Source organism: Chelon labrosus, assembly GCF_963514085.1.
Source record: "Chelon labrosus genome assembly, chromosome: 9".
NCBI lineage: Eukaryota > Metazoa > Chordata > Actinopteri > Mugiliformes > Mugilidae > Chelon > Chelon labrosus.
In genome coordinates this window covers 984,125-1,011,290 of record NC_140359.1, presented here as the reverse complement: position 1 = coordinate 1,011,290, position 27,166 = coordinate 984,125, and the positions used below count along the sequence as shown (strand labels likewise).

The following is a 27,166-nucleotide window of genomic DNA, read 5'->3' as shown; positions in this document are numbered from 1 at the left end:
AGAAGTGGAATGTTATGCAATGGCCAAGTCAATCACCTGACCTGAATCTGACTGAGCATGCATTTCACTTGCTGAAGACAAAACTGAAGGGAAAATGCTCCAAGAACAAGCAGGAACTGAAGACAGTTGCAGTAGAGGCCTGGCAGAGCATCACCAGGGATGAAACCCAGCGTCTGGTGATGTCTATGCGTTCCAGACTTCAGGCTGCAATTGACTGCAAAGGATTTGAAACCAAGTATTACAAAGTGAAAGTCTGATTTATGATTGTTAATTTGTCCCATTACTTTTGGTCCCTTAAAAAGTGGGTGGCACATATACAAACTGTTGTAATTACTACACTGTTCACCTGATTTGGAATCAAATCCACTGTGGTGGTGTATAGAGCCAAAAAGATTAGAATTGTGTCGATGTCCCAATATTTATGGACCTGACTGTATTTCTCTTACATGACATCAGAAACATCTCTGAATAACCTTCAAATCCAGACTCAAATCTTATGTTCTTTGTTTTATTTTTGTGATGTTTTTGCTGTTTTTGTAAGGTGACACCGAAAGCTTAGAAAGATGTCCACAAATAAAATGTATAGTAGTATTCATATTATTAGATATAGTACTACTACTAGTAGTAGTAGAGGTATTATTGGAATTTTGTAAGAAAACCTGGCACTTAACTTAAACTAAATGATCATCGATATTTCAGATAAATCACAATTTTGCAGAAATAACTGAAAACTTCTACATGGCAGTCAGAAGCAGTGATGGGAATAACGGCGTTAAAATAAACTGCGTTACTAACGGCGTTATTTTTTTCAGTAACGGGTAATTTATCTATTTACTATTACCATCGTTACAACGCCTTTACCTTTACCTTTACCGACAATTAAAAGTGTGAAGTGAAGCAACTAATAGAGCTCCGGTAGTTGACGTCACCCTGCGAGAAAACGATTTGGCTAGTGTAACGATCACTTTATATCAGGTAAAGAATCCAGTGTTTTGCAAGTGTAATGTCTTATTTATTTAGCATGTTTTAACATGATGTCCAACAGATTTCTTTTCATGGAGGCAAATAAGGCTAATGTTTATACGTGTAATACAAAGGGGTGTTGTTCATTCAGCACTAAAACTACTCACAATGAGAAAGAAATTTAGGATTAAACAGTTTCTTGTTATTGTAGTTGTGTTACTGTCATGGACCTCCTCAGTCTTCCTGCCAGGCGGTGTCAACAAAAACGTGACGTGCCCGGAGCTCTATTGAAGACATCCAACTTGGCTCCCAGACTACAGCCAGCCACAAGCAAGAGCTGCAAAAATTCCAATTCTTAGACATATTTGAACTTAAAAAAAAAAGTAACGCAATAGTTACTTTCCCTGGTAACTAGTTACTTTTATAGTGGAGTAATTCAATTACTAACTCAGTTACATTTTGGGAGAAGTAATAACTATAACTAATCACTTTTTAAAAGTAACGTGCCCAACACTGGTCACAAGTGAAGAATTGGTGTAATTGGAGATGTGGATTGAGAAATGATGCACTGACAAAACTAAATAGAGTCATGTTTAATAAAATCACTACAATTTCAGTAATGAGAGGAACATACAGTATTTCAAAATATTGATGTTATAAATAACATAATATCAACACATTAAGGTTTAAGTCACTATACCCAACTAGATGCCAAAACTAAAGTACTACTGACATTTTTATTACTACTACTAAAGACAGATTTATAAAATAAGTAAAAAGAAAGCAAAATCCTTTGAAGGTTGCCAATGTATTCAGTACAAATAAGTAAATAAAAAGGTGTGGACAAGATGTACTTCCAAGATGATACATGTAACCCAATGTACAAAAAATGTGCTTTATAAGGAATTCAACATACGACTTGTGTGGAGACTTATAAAATGAAAGCAGACCCATAAGTACATACCAATATATTGTTGTGTATGCAGTCATTCACAGTCATGGTAACCACCATGTGAATGGTGAAAAAATAAAATAAAATAAATCTCCTTATCTCCTCCAATATTCTAATGAATGTTTCAATACAGCCATGCAATAATACACATTTGTGTGGAGGAAAATCCAAGTAAGTGGTGCTTTGTGACCGTTAAACATTCCTGAGTCATAATGAGTCAAATCAAAATGTCTGCCTTTCAATGGCACGGGTCCACTGACAACCACAAGTCTTTGGTCACATTCAGATGTGAGATTTTCTGGGAAGGTATAGCCACTGCCACTGTTTATGTTGCTGAGAAATGTGATCTGATGGAGTCCTCTCGTAGCTGATGGTGCTTCGCAGAATCATACTCTTCCCCATGTCTGCGACGCTCAATGGTAATCCTGTAGTTTTTTCTGCAGAGGAAGGAACTGGAATAAAGTACAAATCTTTTTTCCCTGTGGACTTTTCCATATATTTCTCTGTAATGATACTGAGTTTTTGATTTTCTCAGTTATTCCGTCTTCCTAATCCTATTCTTTTTCTGTTTTTCTGCCATGAGATAGATTTTTAAGTAGTTAAAGTAGTTGTTTCATTCAAATGGCCAAGCCTCTGTGTTTATTCCCTAGATTACTGCAGTTCCATGCGCACAGAATAGCTTTGATTTTAAATGCACGGTCCTAGTGTGTGAGTTGTTTTAGTTCATAGTCTGTTAGCATTACTTCCGTCTGTGTGATAGTTTGCTCCCATTGTTTGATTGCTCCCAGTGTTGCCAGAAAGTGCGGTTTTCACCCAAAAATCAGATAATTGGGCAGGTGAGCAAAATTTGAACTTTTTGGTGATTTTACCTAATTTAAGTACATTTAATTGAATTGCTTGCTCATGCACATACACTGTCTTGGGAGTAGATATGCACTGTTTGTGCTGCTTTATAAAGAGAAGAGAAGCTCCTATTAGAGGTGGGGTATGCCTTGGACAGGTCACCAGTCTATCTCAGGGCTGACACAAAGAGACAAATAATCATTTATACTCACGTGCACACCTACAGCCAATTTAGAATCATCAATGAACCTAACACGCATGTCTTTGGACAGTGGGAGGAAGCCGGAGTACCTGGAGAGAACCCACACAAACTCCACACAGAAAGGCCCAGTCGGCCCATGGATTCGAACCAGGGACCTTCTCGCTGTGAGGCATCAGTGCTAACCACCTTTCCGCTGTGCCGCCCGTCATAACTAGATTAATTAATCTTGTGGTAATTTCTCAAGGGAAGAAAATAAAGTGTTTCTAAGCTTTTCAGTTGGAGCGAAGGTGTTAAATTTATGGCTGAGCATGTGAAGAAAAACCTCATGTATGTTGTTACCTGAATATGTAGAATGCTATAAGCATTGCACTTCCCAGAACAGCTCCCACTATGACTCCAGTCATGGCTGATACTCCTAGTCCACCTGTGTGAACGAGCAATAATTGATGAGAAGCTTACACTCCTTCATGGTCAAATGTCACAGGTTTCAGTGAGCAAGGATGCATCGTATTTACAGGATTTGTCCGGCATCTCTGAATGTGCATTTTGTGTTCCTTTCAGGGTGAAATGGTCGATGTTGAAGGCAGGCAGCAGCTGAAAAGTTCCATTTACACCAAAGTAGTTGGCCACCACCTATAAGTTAACATTCATCAGTTGAGTTTCCACAAGCAGCATCTTCTGTCTTTTAAAGAAGAAGTTAGGACTGTATGATAAAAATGTTTCTTTTTCATACCTCATATGTTCCTGCTTCAACATCTGTCATGGCCATCAAAGAGAAATCTCCATTTCTGTCACCATTGACATCCATGGACACCTGGCCAGCAATTCCTTTCAACCATTATGGGAAAAAAATGGAACACTATTTCAATAAAATCCAAAGAATGCAGAGGAAGAAAGGGAAAGGCAGACTTCCTTTACATTCTTGAAATGTAATATCCAAGGCTTTATAATCTAACATTCATATATTAAAACATTTTTCAAAAATGACACAGACAAAACAACAATTGACTTTGTTCTTATGTTCTGCATTACTGAGAATGACTCAAATGGATGTTCCAAATCCAGATGGACTGATAGGCCACATAAATTAAGAAATGTTCTGCCAACTTCAGCAATAAACTGTGCAAAAGTCTGCTGTTATTCAGGGGTTAACGGACCAAGAAGCTATATCTTGGGGTGGTGCCAAGGTCCAACATGTCCCAGAGTGGCCTGTCAACCCTGCTGTCCTTCAGGGCAGCTTGGAGGGCGATTAAACTGCTTGTATAACTGGTTGCCCTGGTGTGCAATGGTGCTTAACCTACACACTCAAGTGTACCTGTAAGTTCAGATGTTCAGAAGGTCACAGGAGAGGTCAGATGGTGCCAAACCAGGTGACCCAGGTATCAGTGAATGAAGGGGTATGTCAGGGGAAAACTTTATTTACAGTGGAAGGGCTTCCGTGAGAGGGTCCACATTCATCAAATCTTCTATCACATTGAAAACTGCTAGAGGAGATTTAGCAGCTTTGATACAGATTCCTTTCTTGAGACTGTGCCAGACAAATATTGCCTCCAGCTTTTGCCCAGAAAGAAAAGGATGTGAACTGTGCTGAAAACACACTGCCTCCATCCTCTGAGAATGATAGCTGACCTGTGGAGACAACAGCATGCTTCCAGCACAATTAACAAGCATGTTCTCCAACTGTAGCCCAGTGATAGACATCCTGAGAAGCTCCCGAACAAAAGAGTTGGAGTTTGGTTCTCTGAAACCATTGGCTGAGGATAACAAATATATCCCAGTAATAGGTCCCAACTGCTCATGCACCAGGCTGATAGCGTAGTCTTCTTTGATCCTTCCGTCCAGAGCATATCCAAAAGGCTTAGTCTTTGTCAATATCTTCATTGACTTTTGTTTTGCTTTAATGTCCTTTTTATAGACAGCAAAGTTTTTTGTCTGGCACACCTCCAGTGCGGAACAAGATGTCTGAGTATATGGTGTGTTTGATGCTGAACAAAGGAGAGTCACAGCCGTTATGGTCCGCGTAGCTGCACCGTAACATTTCCGGGGACGTGCAAGTAGGTCCTGCATAGATTTCGGGGTGACGGCATAGCTACTGCATCACATTGACGCAGTAGTATACACTGTGCTTAAGGTCTAAGGTCAGACCTCAGAAATCTGCCCACATATGAAGGACAAGGGACAACACTGTGAGGACAACATATCAGTTTTGGCAAGTGAAGGCTGGTGGTTTGAGAGAAGGATGAAACATGGCATCCGTTTCAAACTGGATCAACCTAAGTCCATCAGGCAATTAAAATGCAATTTCTCTCCAGACACCGTATCTTTCACATCTCACCCTTTCACATCTTAACCCTGTTGAAGCCAACAACTCACATGATGTTTGTGGGGTTAACAACACAGTTACTGTTGTCAACAAGAGGATTAGGGCCTATCATTGTCCATCGGATCCCTGCAGTTAGAAAGACTCTTTAAACCTGTTGTGAGGACATCGAAACAGTGGACAAGAGAGGCTGTGGAGGATCTTCAGGTGTGTTTGGACTGTAATGACTGTGACATAATAAAAACGCGTACCAATAGTCTGGAAGAGAACACAGGGGCTGTGGCTTCATATGTCAGCTTCTGTGAGCACAGCTGTGTGCCACCACATCCCAGGGTGATTTACAACAATGATAAACCTTTATTTGCAGCAAACCTTAATGAGGACTGGGGACAGAGACAAATACAGGGTGGCAAAGTGAAGGTTTAGGAAGGTGATAAGAGAAGCTAAACAGCTCTACTCTGAGAAACTCCAACAATAATTTTCAGCTAATGACTCTGCTTCTGTCTGGACAGGGCACAGACAGAAACAGACAACTACAGCGCTAAAGTCAACAGTCTGAATGAAGTTTTACTGCTGTTTTGAAAGACAACAGGGACCCTTTCTCCTCCAACACAAGGACAACTCTATCTATTCTAGAGAGAGGTTAACAGACTTTTTAAGAATCCTATGCCTTGTGTTTTTAGATTTCAGCTCCACCTTTAACACCATCAACGTGGCCTTGCTGCAGGACAAGCTCTCCTAGTGTGTGCCTGACTCCACCCACAGATGGATCACACACTTCCTGTTGGACAGGAGGCAACACATGAAGCTGTGAAAACCTTCTTCAGACTCATGGACCATCAGCACAGGTTCCACTCAAGGCTGTGTCCTTTCCCCTCTGCTTTTCTTCCTGTAAAGTAACAACTGTAATCTATGAACAGCATTCTAAGACTCTGTAGATGCAGCTTCTTTTCCAGGTATGTCAAGACTAGATTCAGAGTCAGGGATACTGTGTCATCTGTGAATCTGTTAGAACAGTAGGCAAACTCAAAGGGGTCCAGGTCCGCTGCATGACTAGCCCTTCAAAGTACTCATGGTTGGATCAGTGTCAGTACGAGAGGACATTCAAGCACTCTGCAGGTAATTTCTTTGGGACTGAAATGATGATGGAGGACTTGAAGCACTTGGGTACCAAAACTTGTCCAAGCGAGATATGGAAGACGTCTGTGAAGACCTTTTTCTGCTGTTCTGGACGGTCTTTCAGTACCTCCAAGGTATATTGTCTGGTCCAGCGGCCTTGTGGGAGCTGATCCTGGACTGGGTCTTCTTCACATCAGCTGAGGAAAGAGAACCTTAAGACTCTTATGAGCATGGCTTGGTTCAGCTCTTGTTTCAGCGTTGGTTCAGCGCTCACTGTCACTGATTTGCGGTGGTGATTTGTATCTCTGGTGGTCTGTACTATTCTCCACAGATACCGTGTATCTCTAGTGTTGGTAAAATGGTTTCATAGCTCATGGTGAGCTGCTGTTTTGCCTCCCTGATGGCATGGGCCAGGTTAGTCCTAGCTGTTCTGAGGGATTCTCTGTCTCTTGATCTGAAAGCAGTATCCTGGATTTTGAGCAGAGAGCGTACCAGTCAGCCATGGTTGTTGGCACGCACGGTGATGGTTTTTCAATTCAGTCACATCATTCATGCACTTAATGTATGGAATCACTGTGTCTGCATACTCCTGCAATTCAATCTGATTGCTGTATGTCTTCCAATCAATAGTGTCAAAGCAGCCCTATAGTGCTGAGGTGACCCCTGCAGTCCCCAGTCCGAACCGCTTTGGAACTAGTTTGACTGTGATCATAAACTCAATATGTCTGTGAAGGTTCTCAGTCATCCAGGTCATGGTATATCCAAAAAAGGTTCAAAAAAGGCAACTGGACTTGTAGAATTTTTTGAGAAGACGTTTCACCACTCATCCGAGTAGCTTCTTCAGTTCTAGGGGACTGATGGGAAGTCTGAGGTTTAAATAGGAACTCCTACTGAAACCTGCTTGTTGTGTTAACAACCAGAAACCGGTGCAGCTAATTTCCATTAACGGTTGGGTACTTACCTGTCGTTGAAGGGGGACTGTTTTTGTCTCCGTCCTCTTCCCTATGAATGGTGCTCTAACGACTCTTGTCCGTCAGGGGCTCCAGTGACGAGGTGTGAATGGGGTTGAAACTTTTTGGGGACAGAAGTTAAAACTGTATTGTAAATAGATGGCAGATTAAATCTCAGTCCACCTCCTCTGTTTAGTGAAGGTTTTTCCAGTCTGACATAGATGGCTTCCTTTACTCCTCTTTTAAACCATCGGCCTTCTCTGGCTAAGATTAGGACGTTGTTGTCTTCAAAAGAGTGCCCTTTGTCCTTCAGGTGTAGGTGGACCGCTGAATCGTTTCCTGATGAGCTGGCTCTCCTGTGTTGGTACATGCATTTATGGATGGGTTGTTTGGTTTCCCCAATGTATAAGTCTGTACACTCCTCACTGCACTGAACAGCATAAACTTGTGGTTGTTAACACAACAAGCAAGTTTCAGTAAGAGTTCCTATTTAAACCTCAGACTTCCCACCAGTCCCCTAGAACTGAAGAAGCTACTCGGGTGAGTGGTGAAACGTCTTCTCAAGAAACTCTTCAAGTACAGTTGCCTTTTTTGAACCCTTTTTGGATATATCATAAACTCAAGCAACATTATTTTGGCACAACCACAGCAGGTTGACAGCATGCTTTGTGTAAACCCACAGGCCATCTATGCCCAACAGCAAGATTCAGATTCTTGTGTATGTGTCAAAATTTTAAGTTATAACATTGTATAACACTGATATTTGATCTAACAGTCCATGCCTATGAAATCCTATGATATCATCAGTTATTAATTACCATAAATTACATTTTTACCATATCATATTAACATTGGTTGTCTAGTGCAATGAGTGTGTTTTACCTTCAAATTTTCTGTTCCACATGCGTGAGGTGATCTCACTCCCATTCTTCTTGCTGTATCCATCTTTCATGGCTTCACGCAAGGCTATTGCATACAGCAACATGGCATCATGGAATCCCTCAACATACATGTTTACCTGACATGAAGCACATAATCATAAAGAATAAGAACTCATTGTACTGATTGTGCTGTTACGGCCATAAATTACATGGGATGCATGATGTCAATTGATTTATATTAACGCAGATCTGCCATTGACAACAAGGCTCCCAGGGGACACTTGGTCCCTCCCAATTGAATCTGAAAGTATTTCAAATAATTACTTTAAAAAACATCTAGCCAACACAGGTCACAGACCGCTTACACTATTTCTGACCATTTCCAAATAATGTTTAAATTTACATGATGGACAATACAGAAGTTGGAAACAATTTTCATTACAGTTGATGCTGTTTTAAATACTGTCATATAAGGAAATAATTCCTTTATTATTTTTTTCAGCGTCATGTGTGTATAAAATGAAGAGGAGATATCAAAACTTTACTACTCCACAAACTGATGGAAATATTGTTTAGCTACATATAAAAAAGCTCTCCGTAATGCTGGAACTGCATTACGAACTTTATTTGTCATTAACAGAGGAAAACAAAAACAACCCCAAAGGTCTTTTCAGCACTGTAGTCATACTGAAAAAAAATGCAGTAGCTCTGTTGAGCCATCTATTTCTTTAGCTACTAGTAGTAATGACTTCATGAGCTTTTTTTCTTACTAAATTGTATGCTAATAGAGAGAATTCAAGACACGTTCCCACAACTTTCAAAGATATATCTACAAGTGGAGTAGCATTAGAGAAATCTCTTGGAACTAAACTGTATTTAGACCACTCTTCTCCAATAGATCTCTCTGAGCTAACTTCATCAATTACCTACTGCTGGCTTGAATTTTACTTATCAGATAAATTCCAATGTGTCCATGTCAATGATGATTTTTCTATTTATACAAAATATCAGACTGTCAGACTTCTACAGTGTTCTGTGCTAGGACCAATACTTTTCACCTTGTACATGCTTCCCCAAGGCAATATTAAAAATTGAAAATAATTTTAAGATAGGGACACGTTAAACTAAGGTGTGTCCTGTAAATGGCACCACAGTTGTCTTCAAACTTGTCATGACTCAGTCTGCCTATTTAAAGGGTGAAAAGTAATCACTGTTCTGTTTGGTATGATGGTGTGTACCACACTGAACATGGACCACAGAAAGCTAAGGAGAGAGTTGTCTCAGGAGATTAGAAACAAAACTATAGAAAAGTGATATAGACAAGTGTGACCCAGGTTATTTTCAATAGATATTGTTAATTACTGATGCTCCCTAAATGCCTCTAATGCATCGGTAGATGTCGTTATTTACAGACGCTAATTAAACACCTCACGCACAGACGCCAGTGTACAACTGCGCAGAACGCAGTACCCCATCTTCCCTCAACATGGCAGCTCACGCAGCTCAGACAGGTGGTTGTCGATGAAATGAGTGGGAAAATATTCCACATAAGACCTACATGAACTTTAGCCTATAGACCTACTGAAAGGTTAGTCGACAGAGAATTAAAAGAGAGTAGCTATGTGGAGACGATTTCGGGAGGAACTTTGGCAAATTGTGTGAATTATCCTGGATCAATCTGTCTCACTTCATCGTGGTCATCACTGCCATTGCTGATGTGTGGGTGTTCACCATTCACAGAGAGCAGTAGGAAATCCAGCTGAGGACCACATTAGATTTTTTTATGGTACTTTTCTTCCTCCTGAGACTCAGGTTATTTTTTCGTGCTTGGCCCCAAGTAAACCAAAAGCTCACCTCATTAAGAAACTCATGGCTGGCAACCAAAGATAAAACTTCGAGTGAAAGAGTTTAAATCAAAAGGACAAACAATTCTGAATGGCCTCAAGGGAATTTAACTGGAAGAAGTGTGAAGTGGTACCACATTATTCAATTTTGAAGCATATTTCTAAATTTTTTGGTTGGTTAACATTTTGGTTTACTTCTTTTGTAGTATATTTGAGTTATTCATACCTTAGATCCATAGCCAAAGGACCTAATGTAGGACGACAGAGGAGGACTCTGTTGTTGGGTTGGAATTTGCGTAAATGCATATTGACAAACCACAAACTTTTGGACAGATGAGAAAAAACTGGGACTTTTTGGAAAGTCACATCAGCTGTTCACAGATGCAGAAATTAAGCATATAAACAAAAGAACACTGTACCTACTGTGAAACCTGGAGGAGGCTCGTTATGTTCTGGGGCTGCTTTGCTGCATCTGGCAGAGGGGGGTTTGAATCTGTGCAGTGTACAGTGCAATCTCAAGACTATCGAGTCTTTCTGGAGTGAAATGTGCTACACAGTGTCAAGAACCTTGGTATTAGTCGTAGGTCATTTGTCCTCCAAAGGAATATGACCCAAAACAGCTAAAAACACCCAAGAATGGCTTAGAACATAACACTGGACTATTATAAAGTGGCCTGCCATGAGTCCTGGGGCCTGATGTACGAAGGGTGCGTGCGCACAAAAACGTTTCGTACGTTCTTGTTCACGGAAAAGTTCAGATGTATCAAGAATGAAATGACTGCGAACATGTACGTGCCTCATTGCAACTTCATGGTTGGCGTACACTGGATTCTACAGCTGTTGATCCTTTGGCGACACTTAGAGGTGATGCTGGGAAACTGTCATAATAAATAAATGTGCAAGCCGTGTGGGATGGAATTATCCGCATGTCAGCCAGGTACAGTTGAAACCAGATGTTTACATACACTGTGTTAAAAGACACATAAACCTTTTTTCCTCACTGTCTGAAGTTAAATCAGACTAAACCTATCCTGTTTTAGGCCACTTAGGATTACCAAAATTATTTCTATTTGCTAAATGCCACAATAATGAGAGAGACAATTTCTTAGAGAATTTTTTATTACTTTCTTCAAAGTCAGAAGTTTACATACATTTCCTTAGTATTTGGTAGCATTGCCTTTAAACTGTATGACTTGGGTCAAATGTTTTGGGTATCCTTCTACAAGCTTCTCACAATAGTCTGCTGGAGTTCTGGTCCATTCCTCCTGACAGAACTTGTGTAACTGAGTCAGGGTTGTAGGCCACCTCGCTCGCACACGCCTTTTCAGATCTGACCACAAATTTTCTGTGGGATTGAGATCGAGGCTTTGTGATGGCCACTCCAAAACATTGATTTTGTTGTCCTTAAGCCACTTTGTAACTACATTGGCAGTATGCTTAGGGTCATTGTCCATTTGGAAGACCCATTTGCACCTAAGCTTTAACTTCCTGGCTGATGTCTTGAGATGTTGCTTCAATATTTCCACATAATGTTCTTTCCTCATGATGCCGTCTATTCTATGAAGTGCACCAGTTCCTCCTGCGGTAAAACAGCCCCACAACATGATGCTACCACTTCCATACTTCACAGTTGGGATGGTGTTCTCAGGCTTCCAAGCTTCCCCCTTTTTCCTCCAAATGTAACGATGGCCATTATGGCCAAACAGTTCAAAATTAGTTTCATCAGACCACAGGACATGTCTCCAAAAATTAAGGTCTTTGTCCCTGTGTGTATTTGCAAACTGTAAACTGTCTTTTTTATGTTTCTTTTGGAGTAATGGCTTCTTCCTCGCTGAGTGGCCTTTCAGCCCATGTTGGTACAGGACTCGTTTCACTGTGGAGAATGACACTCTGTTACCAGCTTCAGCCATCATCTTGACAAGGTCTTTAGCTTTTGTTCTGGGGTTGATTCGCACGTTTTGGACCAAAACACGTTCATCTGTGGGACATAGAATCCGTCTCCTTCCTGAGCGGTATGATGGCTGGACATTCCCATGGTGTCTATACTTGTGTATAATTGTTTGAACAGATGAACGTGGCACCTTCAAGCATCTGGAAATTGTACCCAAGGATGAACCAGTCTTGTGGAGCACCACAATTCTCTTCCTGATATCTTGGCTGATTTCTTTTGATTTTCCCATGATGTCAAACAAGGAAGCAGTGTGTTTGAGGTGTAGCCTTAAAATACATCCACAGGTGTGCCTCCAATCAACTCAAATGTTGTCTGTTAACCTATCAGAAGCTTCCAAAGCCATGACATCATCATCAGGGCTTTCCTTCATTGTTTAAAGACATAGTAATCTTTGTGTATGTAAACTTCTGACTTTGAAGAAAGTAATAAAAAATTCTCTAAGAAATTCTCCCTCTCATTATTGTGGCATTCAGCAAATAGAAATAATTTTAGTAATCCTAACTGACCTAAAACAGGAGAGGTTTAGTCTGATTTAACTTCAGACAGTGAGGAAAAAGGTTTATGTGTCTTTTAACACAGTGTATGTAAACATCTGGTGTCAACTGTATATCAAATTCCCATACAATGCATCTGAACAGGTCAACATTAAAGCGCAATCTGCAGCAGGAGACGGTTTTCTGAATGTAATCGGAGTTATCAACTGTACACACATTGCTATAAAATTGCTATCACATGATGAATTTGAATATGTCAACAGGAAACATTTCCATTCGATCAATGTACAGATCATATGTGATGCGCAAATGCAATTAACCAACATTGTGGCGCGTGGAGGACAGCTGCCAAAGAGTACAATTTTGCGCACCTCCACTCCAGTGACTAGTGTCTCCAATTTGCTTTCTTCTTTTTTTCCCGTCTTACTCATTCTTATGTTTTCATTTTCTGATCGTGCAGAGAGGGGAATCTCAGGTGGAGGGCCAATTTAAATATAATTTGCATATTTAAAAGGGGCGTGGATAGGGAGGGGTCGGGTACAACATGTGCGCTCAATTCCACGTTGATTAGGATGTACAAAAGAAATGAGCTTCTGGATCTGAGCGTGCGCCACATTTCAGTAGGAAATCCACACAAGTCTTTGTACACGATCCTATTGAACAGCTGTGGATGAAGTTGAAATGTGCTATCTGGAGAAGGCACATTTTAAACCTGAGACAGCTGGAGCAGTTTGTGGGAGTGGGTCAAAATACCTGTCAACAGGTCCAGAAATTGACACAGACAGCATGACGGACTGTATCACAGACTATATCAACTTCTGTGAGGATACAGCAATCCCTACAAGGACGGTCCGCTGTTATCCTAACAACAAGCCCCGGATCACCAGCCAGCTGAAGGATCTGCTGAACATGAAGAAGCAGGCTTTCAGATCTGGAGATAAGGACGAGTTGAAGAAGATACAGTGGCAACTCAAGGTCAAGCTGAGGGAGTGTTAGGACTCCTACAGGAGGAAGCTGGAGGCCAAGCTCCAGCAGAACAACACCCGGGATGTGTGGAGGGGCATGAAGTTGATCACTGGTTTCAACATCAAAGCCAAGCAACAGGACGGCGGCCCAGACAGAGCCAACGAGCTTAATGCCTTTTTCAATAGATTCAGCACTGGACCCCCTGCTGGCCCTCCACCCCCCATCACTCCAGTCTTTACACCCTCCCAGGTGGCCAATCAACAACTCACCACAGACCCCTTCCTGCCTATCACCTCTGCTCTCCCCTCAACTCCCACCCCCACTGAGAAGACCAGCCCTATGACTGTGACGTCTGGCCAGGTCAGAAGACAGCTGGAGTGAGTCAAGCAAGGCAAGGCAGCAGGCCCAGACCATGTCAACCCCTGGGTTCTGAGGACTTGCGCTTCACACTGTCTAGCATCCTGCACTTCATCTTCAACCTGAGTCTGAAGCTGGAAAGGATACCGGTGCCATGGAAAAAGCCCTTCCCATCTGGCCTCAACGACTTCAGACCGGTTGCATTGATGTTACATGTCATGAAGGTCCTGGAGAGACTCGTTCTGGCTCAGCTGAGACTCGTTTTGGCCCCTGTCTTGGACCCTCTCCAGACTGGAGAGACAACAGCAATGCTGTATACAAGAAGGGCCTGAGCAGACTCTACTTCTTGAGGAAACTTAGGTCTTTCAACACATGCAGCAAGTTGCTGGAGATTTTTTACCAGTCTCTTGTTGCGAGTGCCCTCTACTTTGCTGTGGTTTGTTGGGGGACCAGCAACAGCAAAAAGGACATAAGTAAGATCGACATATTGATCCGAAAGGTCAAGTTATTGGCAGTGAGTTGGAGACGTTTGTCTCAGTGAGGGACAGGAGGACACTGGACAAACTGCTCTCCATCATGGACAATCCGTCACATCCACTACACCAGACAATAGAGGGACAGCGGAGCTCATTCTCCAACAGACTGATCCAGCTCTGCTCCCACAATGACCACTACAGGACTTCTTTCATACCATTCTCAGTCCAGCTGTACAACAACTCACCTTTCTGTAACAGATAACTGTGTGCGCATATATATATATATATATATATATACGTATATAGTGCAGAGGAAGAGGAGCAGATCACCTGGAGGGACAAGCCCCTACATGGCATGTACCACCGCCAAATTGAAGAAGTGGCTGATATCGAGAAGACCTACCAATGGCTGGAAAAGGCTGGACTCAGAGACAGCACAGAGGCACTGATCATGGCAGCACAAGAACAGGCCCTAGGTACAAGAGCCATAGAGGCCAAGATCTACAAGAGTAGATCAGATCCAAGGTGCAGACTATGCAAAGATGCCCCTGAGACAGTCCAGCACATAGTAGCAGGGTGTAAGATGCTAGCCGGGTCAGCGTACATGGAGAGACACAAGCAAGTGGCTGGAATAGTGTACAGGAACATCTGTACCCAGTATGGAATGGAAGTACCCAAATCCCAATGGGCCGCACCACAGAAGGTGGTTGAGAACAACAGGGCCAAGGTGCTGTGGGACTTCAGCTTCCAGACTGACAAACAGGTCCTGACTAACCAACCGGACATAGTGGTGGTAGACAAAGAGCAGAAGAAGGCGGTGGTGATAGATGTGGCGATACCAGCAGACGCCAACATCAGAAAGAAGGAACACGAGAAAGTTGAAAAGTACCAAGGGTTGAAAGAACAGCTGGAGCAGATGTGGAAGGTCAAGGCGAGCGTGATCCCCGTGGTAGTAGGAGCACTCGGGGCAGTGACCCCCAAACTGGGGGAGTGGTGATCCCAGGAACAACATCAGAAGCCTCAGTACAGAAGAGTGCAGTCCTAGGAACAGCTAAGATACTGCGCAGAACCCTCAAACTCCCAGGCCTCTGGTAGAGGACCCGAGCTTGAGGATGACACAGATACCACCCCAAGAGGGTGAGAGGGATGTTTTTTTTTTTTTTTTTAATATATATATTCTTCCATATCTATTTCATTTACATTTGTTCATATGCCAATTTGTACATTTTCTTATACTATTTTTATTTTATTTTACTTATTTTTATTTTATTGCCTTTATTGAGTGTTTTTTTATGTGCAACTAAGCTACTGTGACCAAGCAACCAGTTTCATTAGTTTGATTTTTAAAATGATTCTGTTGACAATTCAAAATCATTGTTTTGATTCTCATTATTTAATTTTCAATAAATTTGGATTTATTATTACTTTTGTCTGTTTCAGGTTATTTCAGTGACCACCATGGGTTTTTCATTCTTTACGGAAGGGTACCAACAATTGAATCCACTTCTGTAGTTACTCTGGATGGTATTACCTTGGCATCCAGTACTACAGTGAGGAACCTTGGAGATATGCATGACCGAATATGTCTTTTAATTTGCACATAAAACAAGTGAGCACAGGTGACTTCTTTCACCTGGCCAGCATTATCAGAATTAGGAACATTAGGAACAAAACTAGTTCATGAATTAGTTACTTGGAGGCTGAACTGTTCTAGTGAATTTTTTCAGGTTGTTCAAATAGCTCTTTGAAAAGCGCTAGCTAATCCAAACCGCTGTAGTGACGTTCTTGACGAGAATTTGCAAGATAGATCATATTTCTCCAGTTTTTGATTATAAAATCTTTAAAATCCTTCTCTTTACATACAATACTTGGCTCTCATATTGCAGGTTTACTTGTTGTTCCTAGAGTTTAAAAAACGTAGAATGGGAATCGGAGACTTCCCATGATCCACTCAGTGCATTTTGTCATGGTTTTGTCATGTTCAGTCTAGGTTTTGTCATGTTTCCTGTCATGTCCTCCATTCTTGGTTTTCTGTCATGTTCTGTCATGTTTTCTGTCATGTCCTCCATTCTTGGTTTTCTGTCATGTTCTGTCACGTTTTCTGTCATGTCTTTCGTTCTTGGTTTTCTGTCATGGTTTCTGTTTAGTTCCGTCATGTCTTTTCGTCATGTCTTTTCACAGTCACAGGTTTAGTTTCTTGGGTTTTCTGTTTATTGTATTTTGTTAAGTCTTGGTATTTTTTCATAGTCATGGTTTAGTGTTTAAGTTTTCTGTTTCCTGTTTTATTTTGTCAAGTTCTTGGTTTTCATAGTCATGGTTAGTGTTTATTTTTTTCTGTTCTGTTTCCTGTTTTATTTTGCTAAGTTCTTGACTGCCTGTTTTGTTACTCCATGTTTTCTTTTGATTAGATCATTGGTTTCACCTTGTGTTAATTCTTGATTTGCTTCACCTGTGTCTCGTCACCCCTGCTCCTCGTGTGTATTTATAGCCCTGCCTTCCCCTTTGTCCCTGTCGCGTCATACTGCTTGTTACTGCTTGTTACCACGTCATAGTGTTTCACGTTGTCCATGTATCTTGCCATAGCTTTTGTTCATGTTAGAGTTTTTCATGCCACGTCGTAGTTTCATAGTGTTTTTGATTTTTGTTTGTTCTTTGGATTTCCTGCCACGTCAGCAGCGACCTTAGTTTTTGTAAGTTTGTTTTTTGTTAATTAAATATAGTTTTTCGCCTACTCCTGCCTCTGAAGTCCTGCATCTGGGTCCAAAACTCCATTCCCTGCAACCCCTTTGTGACACATTTCCTCTACTCTACTATTCATACATGTGTGCTACTACTGCATGGCATGTCAATTACTCTGTGTCTTTCTATTCATTTCTCCCTTCACCTTTTCGTGAGTGTATCCAGTCTGGAATAGGATTCAGCAACTTGTGGCGCAACACGTTTCTCATGTGGGTACCAACATGCCCATTGTTCATTGCTTACAGTTGCCCATTTCTATCTAAATGGTATGCAGAAGTTATCTGCCTAAAGTATCTCATATATTCATATATTATGCCAGCCTAATCACTTGTAATTTAAAGACGATAACATAGTTTCCTGCTTTTGTGCTCCTGTTCTCTTTTATAACGGTATGAGCACTCTGTATACCCACTGAGCTTTTCTAAACTGAATACTTTGGATGCTGGCTCTATGTATTCTTTTAATTCATTATGAATCTCCCATGTATCATTTGGTACTTAGTATGTACTCTCAGGTTTGTTATGTTTATATGCTGAATGTATGCTCTATCCCTTTATTCTTTCTCCCTACATAGCCAGCATCAGGCAGATGGGTCCCCCATATGAGCTGGGTTCTGCTCAAGGTTTCCTCCTGTTAAAATATATTCTCTTGCTAACTGACACATATGTTCAGACTGATATACACTGATCATGCACTGGAACAAGCCTGATCCACAGAGGACTCTCCCCTTAACCCATAGGACCAAAAAGCCCCCACTAACAACATTCTGTTGTCAGACTCTCACAGGACACCCACAGAAGGCCCCATTCACTTTCTGATGAGTCTAAACTGTTTTGGAGGCACCTACACAATATTAGCTAGGTGGTCATAATGTTATGCCTGACTGGTGTATACTGTATATATGTATAATACAAGACAACATGATACATCATCCATTATCCATGAGAGATTGGTGACTAAATTACTTGTTTCATTGTCAGTCTACCAACTTGTGATCATATGGACAGTAGTGGGTGGATGTTCCACCTAGTTGGGACTTGCATACATCTCCTGAAGTAGACATTGGCACAGAGAAAGGCCTACAAGCTACTACAAAAGTCCTGTTGGAACACACAAAGCAGGATAGGAAAAACTGTGCCAAAACTCAATCAAAGGAAGTTCAAGATGGATAAATCCCTACATACCTTGTTCACTCTACACCACTAGTAGGTGTGAAACCCAATCAAGTCAGACTTGCCTCTCTCATTGGATGAATGACAGTAGAATCCCCATGGTACCCCACAATTTATCCCCCTCAAAGGGGCTTTTCAGACCTTGCATTAAGATCTGATCTGATCTGGGCGATCCAATCATTTTGTGTTAATTACTGATGCTGCCATGTTGATGTATGAGGAGCTGCATGTTATGGTTTATTTGCATACAGAACAGAACCTCCCTTTTACCTGCAGAATTAAAGCCCTTCTACTGTCGACTCTGGTGGTTCTCCATAACATTGGGAAAGATCAGCAGCTGTGCATCATGTGACCAAGCAAAGAAAGTAGCCTGTCCTTTTTGTGCTCTGAAGACACAAACCAGAGCAAAAGTCTGTCTCTGAGCCTCTGAAGTCCAACTGTGACCTGTGACCACTGCAAGCTGAACAACCAAAACTTCACGACCATGAGTCTTTCTTCTTATACTGCTACACTGCTATAGCAGCATAGGGACGCATGGCTCAACTCATCCCTGCTGACATGCACTGACCCCTAGCACCATCCCACCTTCTTTAAATAAGCAGATTTTTACAAAGCCTTGGTGCCATAGCCACAGGAAGCTAACATTCTCCTTTTTCCAGTACCACCTGACAGGCTTCAGAGACTTTGTCAGACATTGTACCCTCACAGATGCACAATGCATATAGTCTTGGCAGTGCAACCTGATTTTCAAAATCTTAGAACTTAGAAATACGATTCATTATAGAAGGGCAGAACAAATACTGGCAAAGCTCTGTATTGAATGTTGGTTCTTAAAGGCAACACCTTCCTCATAACCTTACCTCTCCTTTCGATTTTTCTTTGCTCCTTCTTATCCTTTATTTGTGATTAGACAGCTTTTATGAATAAGCTATCATTTGTTTTTCTTTAAGAGAGGTTATTTTGGTGTAATTTCTATGCGGGTTGTGGTAAAAACTGGTAGAGGAAGTCAGTGCTTACTCTCACACCTTCACTATTCACATTTCAGTGAATAACTGAGACTGAATTTATCTATTTAGGTGGTGTGTGGGGTGCCGTAAATATTAATTATAACTAACTTTCAAATTAATTTCTGGTAATTCATAATCATTCCAATTATTATTCATCATTGCTAATAACCACATTTGCCCCTAAAGCCCAGTAACCTTAAAGATAAGATATTCTATCTGACGGTCACATGACAAATTTTCAGAAAAGGTGGCAACCATTTGTTGAAAATATAAACAACCAGTTTTGACCTAACACCTCAAAACCTGTTATCTTTTCTCACCCGTCCTTTTTCTTATTCTTCTCCTTGCTTGTTGTTTTTCTCAAATGTGGTAAGTAAATTATACAGACCAAAAGTACGTGACCTTTGGGGACCCAAAAGTCATGGGATTTGACACAAATTTAAACATACTACCAGATTCAAAAGTGTTATTGAATCTTGTATCCTAAGAACATTTAAAATCAATACAATAAATGTACAGATTTCACTTTCTTATCTTATTTCCATTCACTTGACCCTAAATGGTAATGGTAAATGGCCTTGCTTTTATATAGCGCTTTTCTACCTATTGGTACTCAAAGCGCTTTACAGTCATAGACACATCTACCCATTCGCTCACACAAGCACACACACATTCACACACCAGTGCCACGCACTGGGAGCAACTGGGGGTTCGGTGTCTTGCTCAAGGACACTTCGGCATGTGGCACATTCTGGGGATCGAACCGCTAACCCGCGGGTTCGTGGACAACCCTCTCTAGCTACCGAGCCACAGCCGCCCCATCACATCTAATATGCTACATACCAGGCAAATACTACTTGACTCATCTGCATCTGCAATTGATCATACATTCCAGAGTCACCATAACATGTGTTCAAACCTGAGAAAATATAAATATATTTTTTAATGTGAGATAGACAGACATACATACATTTTCACAGTCTTTGCAGTCATGAAGTCCATTTTTTTCATTGGACCGTTCCATTTCCATGGAGAAGTTCTCAAACTCTGGCTTGACTGTCCTGAGCAGTGTCACAGTGTTCAGAGAAGCGAAGGCTTGCCTTGCATCATTGTCATAATTATCTTCTCTCTTCCAAGAACCATTACCTGGGATTACATTTAACAGGGAAAAACAAGGTACAAAATCAGATTAAAAATAATGGCCCCTACGCTCAAAAGGGCATCATTACTTGCCTACTTCCCTTTGTATTCTCAGGTAAGACCAAACTTGCCTGAGTGGGCAAGATTTGCTGTCAGCACACATTTCATACATTCCAATTAGGATTTTCTTTTATATGATATGCAGTATGTATGTACACTACCAGTCAAAAGTCTGGACACACCCTCTTATCTAATGTTTTTTCTTTATTTTCATGATTATTTACATTGTAGATTCTCACTGAAGGCATCAAAACTATGAATAAACATATATGGAATTATGTAGTAAACAAAAAAAGTGTGAAATAACTCTAAATATGATTCTTATTTTAGATTCTTCAAAATAGCCACCTTTTGCTTTGATTACTGCTTTGCACACTCTTGGCATTCTCTAGATGAGCTTCATGAGGTAGTCACCTGAAATGGTTTTCCAACAGTCTTGAAGGAGTTCCCAGAGATGCTGAGCACTTGTTGGCCCTTTTGCCTTCACTCTGCAGTCCATCTCATCCCAAACCATCTTGATTGGGTTTAGGTCAGGTGACTGTGGAGGCCAGGTCATCTGGTGCAGCACTCCATCACTCTCCTTCTTGGTCAGATAGCCCTTACACAGCCTGGAGGTGTGTTTGGGGTCATTGTCCTGTTGAAAAATAAATGATGGTCCAACTAAACGCAAACCGGATGGGATAGTGTAGGATGCTGTGGTAGCCATGCTGGTTCAGTGTGCCTTTAATTTTGAATAAATCCCCAAAAGTGTCACCAGCAAAGCACCCCCACACCATCACACCAACTCCTCCATGCTTCACGGTTGGAACCATGTATGTAGAGACCATCCGTTCACCTTTTCTGCATTGCACAAAGACATGGCGGTTGTAACCAAAAATCTCAAATTTGGACTCATTAGACCAAAGCACAGATTTCCACTGGTCTAATGTCTATTTCTTGTGTTTCTTGGCCCAAACAAATCTCTTCTGCTTGTTGCTTTTCCTTAGTAGTGGTTTTCTAGCAGCTATTTGACCATAAAGCCCTGATTGGCGCAGTCTCATCTCAACAGCTGATGTAGAGATGTGTCTGCTACTAGAACTCTGGCATTGATCTGGGCTCTAATCTGAGGTGCTGTTAACTTGCGATTTCTGAGGCTGGTGACTCGGATGAATTTATCTTCAGCAGCAGAGGTGACTCTTGGTCTTCCTTTCCTGGGGGGGTCCTCATGTGAGCCAGTTTCGTCGTAGCGCTTTATGGTTTTTGCAACTGCACTTGTGGACACATTCAAAGTTTTTGCAGTTTTCCGGAGTGACTTACCTTTAGCTCTTAAAGTAATGATGGACTGCCATTTCTCTGTACTTAGCTGATTGGTTCTTGCCATAATATGAATTCTAACAGTTGTCAAATAGGGCTGTCAGCTGTGTACCAATCTGACTTCTGCACAACACAACTGATGGTCCCAACCCTATTAAGAAGGCAAGAAATTCCACAGATGAACCCTGACAAGGCACACCTGTGAAGTGAAAACCATTTCAGGTGACTACATCATGAAGCTCACTGAGAGAAGTCCAAGGGTTTGCAGCGCTGTCAACAAAGCAAAGGGTGGCTACTTTGAGGACTCTGAAATAACTCCAAATATGATTCATATTTTACACTTTTTTGTTTACTACATAATTCCATATGTGTTCTTTCATGGTTTTGAGGCCTTCAGTGAGAATCTACAATGTAAATAGTCATGAAAATAAAGAAAAACCATTAAATGAGAGGGTGTGTCCAAACTGGTACTGTACATATAATGTTTCAAAAATGTTTCAAGAAAAACAAGAAAGCACTAGAGAGAAAATAGGCTGTGGAAATGAAGCAGTCAATCAAGTAAACTGAATTTGTTTAAGGGACTTCCACTCTAATCAACAATATGTAACAAACATGACAAATGTGAACATATTGAAGAAAATAATATGATAAAACAGGCCTCTATACAACTTTTTTGATAACGGTTTCCTGGCAAACGTGTCCTGGTTACACCACAAGTACATCATCATCTAGCATGTAATTGTTTTATACTGTATATTCCCCAAAAAATACAACCAACTTGCCTCACCTCCTATTGACACTGTGCTACTGTGTTTCAGTTAAGCAATGGCACAAGACGTCTGGCTCCTGGCATACTATATAAAATGAGTACAATATGAACCGCACAAGGTCTAGATCAGCCTTCTCTTCTCAAGCAACTTATTTACTGTACTGTAAAAAAAAATCATATCAAGTATTATAAATATTTACTTTTCTCCCATGAAGACATCAGGAGATATGTTTGTACATATTAGTTATATAATATACAGTTGCAATCAAAATTATTCAACCCCACTGTAAATTGGGTTTATTGGCAAAATGTAAAAACTAGCAGCTGTTTTCAATAAACAAATCAAACAAGAACAATTTAAATAGCTCAACACAACCAATATTACAAGTGGTTTCTCCAAATTAAACACAAAATGCTATTTTTAATGACTACTGCAGTCTCAAAATTATTCAACCCCTCCATGACAAGCATCTTTAGTACTTAGTAAAGCACAGTTTTGCTGTTATGACCTGCTGCAAATGTGCTGCATAGCCAGACACCAGCTTCTGGCAGTGTTCCTGGGGAATCTTAGCCCATTCCTCATGGGCAAAGGCCTCCATTCCACTAATATTCTTCGTTTGCGTGCTGCAACCGCCTCTTTCAAATCACACCAGAGAATTTCAATGGGGTTCAAGTCAGGCGATTGTGATGGCCACTCAAGTATCTTCCAGTGCTTCTTCTGAAACCAAGCCTTGGTGGACTCTGAGGTATGCTTGGGATCATTGTCCTGCTGGAAGACCCAATGACACCCAAGCTTCAGCTTCCTTACAGAAGGCATGACATTTTTTCTCAGGATTTCCTAATACTCAATTGAATCGATCGAGCCCTCCACACATTGCAGGTTTCCAGTGCCAGAGGAAGCAAAGCAGCCCCAGAGCATCACTGTGCCACCGCCATACTTCTTCTCAGCGTATACTTCATTCATCCTCCACCAGACATACTGCTGATCCACAGGCCCAGAAGGTTTATGTGGAGATTCCACAAAACAGAATCCCAAAACCTCTTTGGTTTATTTATATAGTTTGGAGCAAATTGGAGCCGACTTTTCTTGTGCTTTTGGGTCAGTGGTGATGTACATCTTGGAGTTCGGGCATGAAGCCCTTCAGCATTTAGTATGTGCCACCAAGTCTTGCTGTTGGTATTTTGCAGTCAGTCGAGAGTTCTTGACCACCTGCTTCCTCAGGAATCTGGTGGCAGTCGTTGATTGCTTCCTTTTTATGCCACGTTCAGGTAGTGTAGCCACTGTTCCTTTCATTTTAAACTTGCAAACTATGCTTTCAACTGTATCTCTAGGAAAGCTCAATGTCTTTGCTAGCTTTTTGTAACATTTTCCTTGTTTGTGCAAGGCAATTATCTCTTCTCTGACCTTTTTGGACTATTCTCTTGACTTAGCCATGTTTCTAAAATGCAATCAACCCTTGACTGGTTGAATCATGGTGTGCTTGAGACCACACCTGATTTGCAAAAGTGTGCTCTTTTGAGGAATTCTGTTCAGAGGATTGAATAATTAGAATAAGAGACTGAAGTAGTAATTAAAAGTTGCATTTTGTGTTGAATTTGGAGAAACCACTAACATATAATTTTTCCTATAAACCTATTTGCAGTGGGGGTTGAATAATTTTGACTGCAACTGTAAGTCAATAGATATAATACATGGAAATAAAGTTACACTGAATAGCCCCAAGCTTGGTGTGCTGTCATATTGACAAATTAAACATATGGACTTGAACACTGGCCTGTTTCGGACAGAATCACCCCAGTGGGATTGATGTGCCATAGTACATAACCCTTGTCAATAGCAGTAGTATATTTACTGTAATTTAACTACACTTCTGCGCATGGAGCTGCATGCATATCTCTAGCGTGGAGAGACGTGAGGAGATTCTGCTGGACTTCATGTAAAAATTGTGCGTATTTGTTAATCAGTGAGTTGGGAGATTTTATAAAGTCTCTGTAACGCTGCCTGTGATTACTTCTTGATCATGTATCCTTTGCTGTATATTCAGTGTATGTTACAGTTAGGTCAATCCTAAATAGAGCAAGAAAAGAGGCAGAGGCAAGACACAGATGGTATTTTCCATGGGTGTGAATCAGATCTGCAGTGTGAAAAAAAAAAAAAAAAGCTCTGGTCACTGTGAAAGGAAGGTGGTTTGTAACTACATTTTTGCCCTGTGTGTGAATCTTTTGGCACGGCAGTCAGCCTGCACACCTGAACCCTACTGACCTATTATGTCCTGCAGCGTATATACCCTGGTCTCTCAGCCACTCGTTGCCATTTCATCGTCTACCTGTTCAATAACTCACATACTAAGAATTAGATCTTTTTGTTCTTGTATTCGTGCTTGATGTTTTGTAACCAGTACCATGTTCCAGGACCATTACTCACCAGCTCAACTGCCAGATTAACAGCCCAGCTTTGCACCACTCCACCACCTAACTGCCAGCCAATTGAGCTTGTTTCCTACCTGCCTACACCTTGAGCCTGTAACAACCAGCCACTGCCAGCTCTATGGGTCATGTGAAACCTGCAACACTCTTACATGCTCCACTTGGGAAATTCTGAGTGCCTGAACTTAATATTTTGGCAAATGCTCTTGCACAACATGAAAAGATATAAGTATTTTTGTGAATGGTAAAATGTGAATGGCATCTGTGGCTGCATCTACTGTATGTCACCGTATGGTTTAAATATCACTGACTTCGAAAACCATTAATTTTAAAAATCAATTAAAATTCATGTAAGATATTGCAGATATCAGCACCAAACAAAACAGCTATGATGGCGTAAATATACAGAAACAGGATCTCAGCTTATAGACTTTACATCTACGGGTTATTTGTCATTCTTAGAGTGAAGACCCGAAAACAAAAATGTGTCAATATTTTCACTGCAGATAAAGACAGTAAGACAGAAGATAAGTAATCCAATAATATAGTAATGTTACTGTGGTTTGTAAAGTACTTGTTTAAAAGTGATGTTAACTTACCATAAGAGGAAGCATTGAAGAGTTCAACATTAAAGAACATATGACTGCCGTTGGTCAGCTTCCGACTATGTGCAGCCAGCATGATCTGTCGTATTTTGTCTGCTCCCATACACAGGATAACAACTGCAGAAAAACCCCAGAGACAAACAGTCACTTGACAATGTGAGCAGTTTGCATATGTGAAATTACAAATCATATTAACAACTTGGTTGAATTGAGGAAGACGTTTTATAACATTCATCACAAGATAATTCACCATTACAGTAAGTGTAGCATGTATGCTTTAGTTAGTTCTGCTCATGGTTTCTTCCTGTTAAAAGGGAGTTTTTCCTTTCCACCGTCGCCTTAGTGCTTGTGTAACAGACAAACATGACATTTTGTTATAATTACACAAAATCTGTTGTATATGTAATTTGTTTCTATACCGGGCTGTTAAAATGTTAGAAGCTGCTGTGTGAGCGCGACTTTAGGTTCAGAGCCCCCTCCTCACATATTTCCACTCTGATTTATCTATTAATCCTAGACCTAAGCAGACATTTAATTAATTTGAAAGTCTTACTCTTAGTCTTACTCATGCAGACTGGAAAACACGAAAACCAATGCTTTTTGTTGTGGTGTATCGCCCACCTGCTCCTTACTCTGAGTTTTAAGCAGAGTTCTCTGAGTTTTTGTGTGATTCAGTGCTTAGAACAGATAAAGTCATTACAGTAGGTGACTTTAACGTCCATGTTTTTTTTGTAATGAACATTTTATTGAACTTTAACACACAGATAATATTGACAGGGAGAGATCAATTCACTCGATCAGGGAGCCATCAAGCCCAGAAATTTAATCCCTAAGTTTTTTTGTAAATGAGTTGAGTATAAAAACACAAACACAACAAATGAAACAAAAAAGAAAAACAACACATAGACCACCACACTGATGCTTCTCAATAGATAAGTGCTATAAATCAATGACAGCACTGTATTATCAAGACAACCATTAACTTACAGGCAGTCAGTAAAAGGGCTCCAAGTAAACATATACTGATCTAGTTTGTCCAGTAGGGAGTAGTCACCCTCTCGTAAGCAGTAGAGGTGTGTGATACCGCTAGATTTGGTATCGAACCGATACCAAGTAAATACAGGGCTGGTATTGCCGATACCGATACCGATAACAATACTTTTTAATAATTACTGTGGATGCATCATCAGTCTGAATCAATCTAAATCTGAATGAATTTTCATGACATTTAAGTGTTCTTGTGATTTGCCTTTTGGATTATTAATCAGTTAAGATCCAGTACATAATTTGGGCAAAGTTTATAAGTAAATAGAAAATACTTTATTATCACAATAAAAGTTTTTGTTCAGAAACAACACAAAATGATCACTTGAGAACAAACAAAAACAAATTATTTTTCAGGCTGAGTGTTCAGAAACTACAATACAATTATAAAACTAAATCTCTCCCTTCATTGCACTTCCTTCTGGATTTGGATGTACAAAATGATCAGTCCACAACAAATATTATTTAAATATTATGTTTTCCTCCAGTGTCTTAGTAGTATCTGTTTAGCTGTTGTGAGAGCCAAAATAATCCAATCATTGTCCTGAAGTTCAGTGGTCGATCCCAAGATAGACAGTTTTGCAGAGATTTG

At 40.7% G+C, this 27,166-nt stretch overlaps 1 protein-coding gene across 1 annotated transcript in view; it reads right to left on the bottom strand.

Moving 5' to 3' along the window:
• Positions 1-2,240: 2,240 nt before the first annotated feature.
• Positions 2,241-27,166, bottom strand: part of npr3 (natriuretic peptide receptor 3) — a gene marked incomplete at both ends in the record, with an annotated part of 63,278 nt that continues 38,352 nt past the window's right edge. The window contains 7 exons of the mRNA XM_084551718.1: positions 2,241-2,352; positions 3,300-3,384; positions 3,476-3,593; positions 3,694-3,788; positions 8,232-8,367; positions 20,207-20,382; positions 25,525-25,647. Coding sequence (XP_084407844.1) covers positions 2,241-2,352; positions 3,300-3,384; positions 3,476-3,593; positions 3,694-3,788; positions 8,232-8,367; positions 20,207-20,382; positions 25,525-25,647 — 845 coding nt within the window. The remainder of the gene's footprint in view (positions 2,353-3,299; positions 3,385-3,475; positions 3,594-3,693; positions 3,789-8,231; positions 8,368-20,206; positions 20,383-25,524; positions 25,648-27,166) is intronic.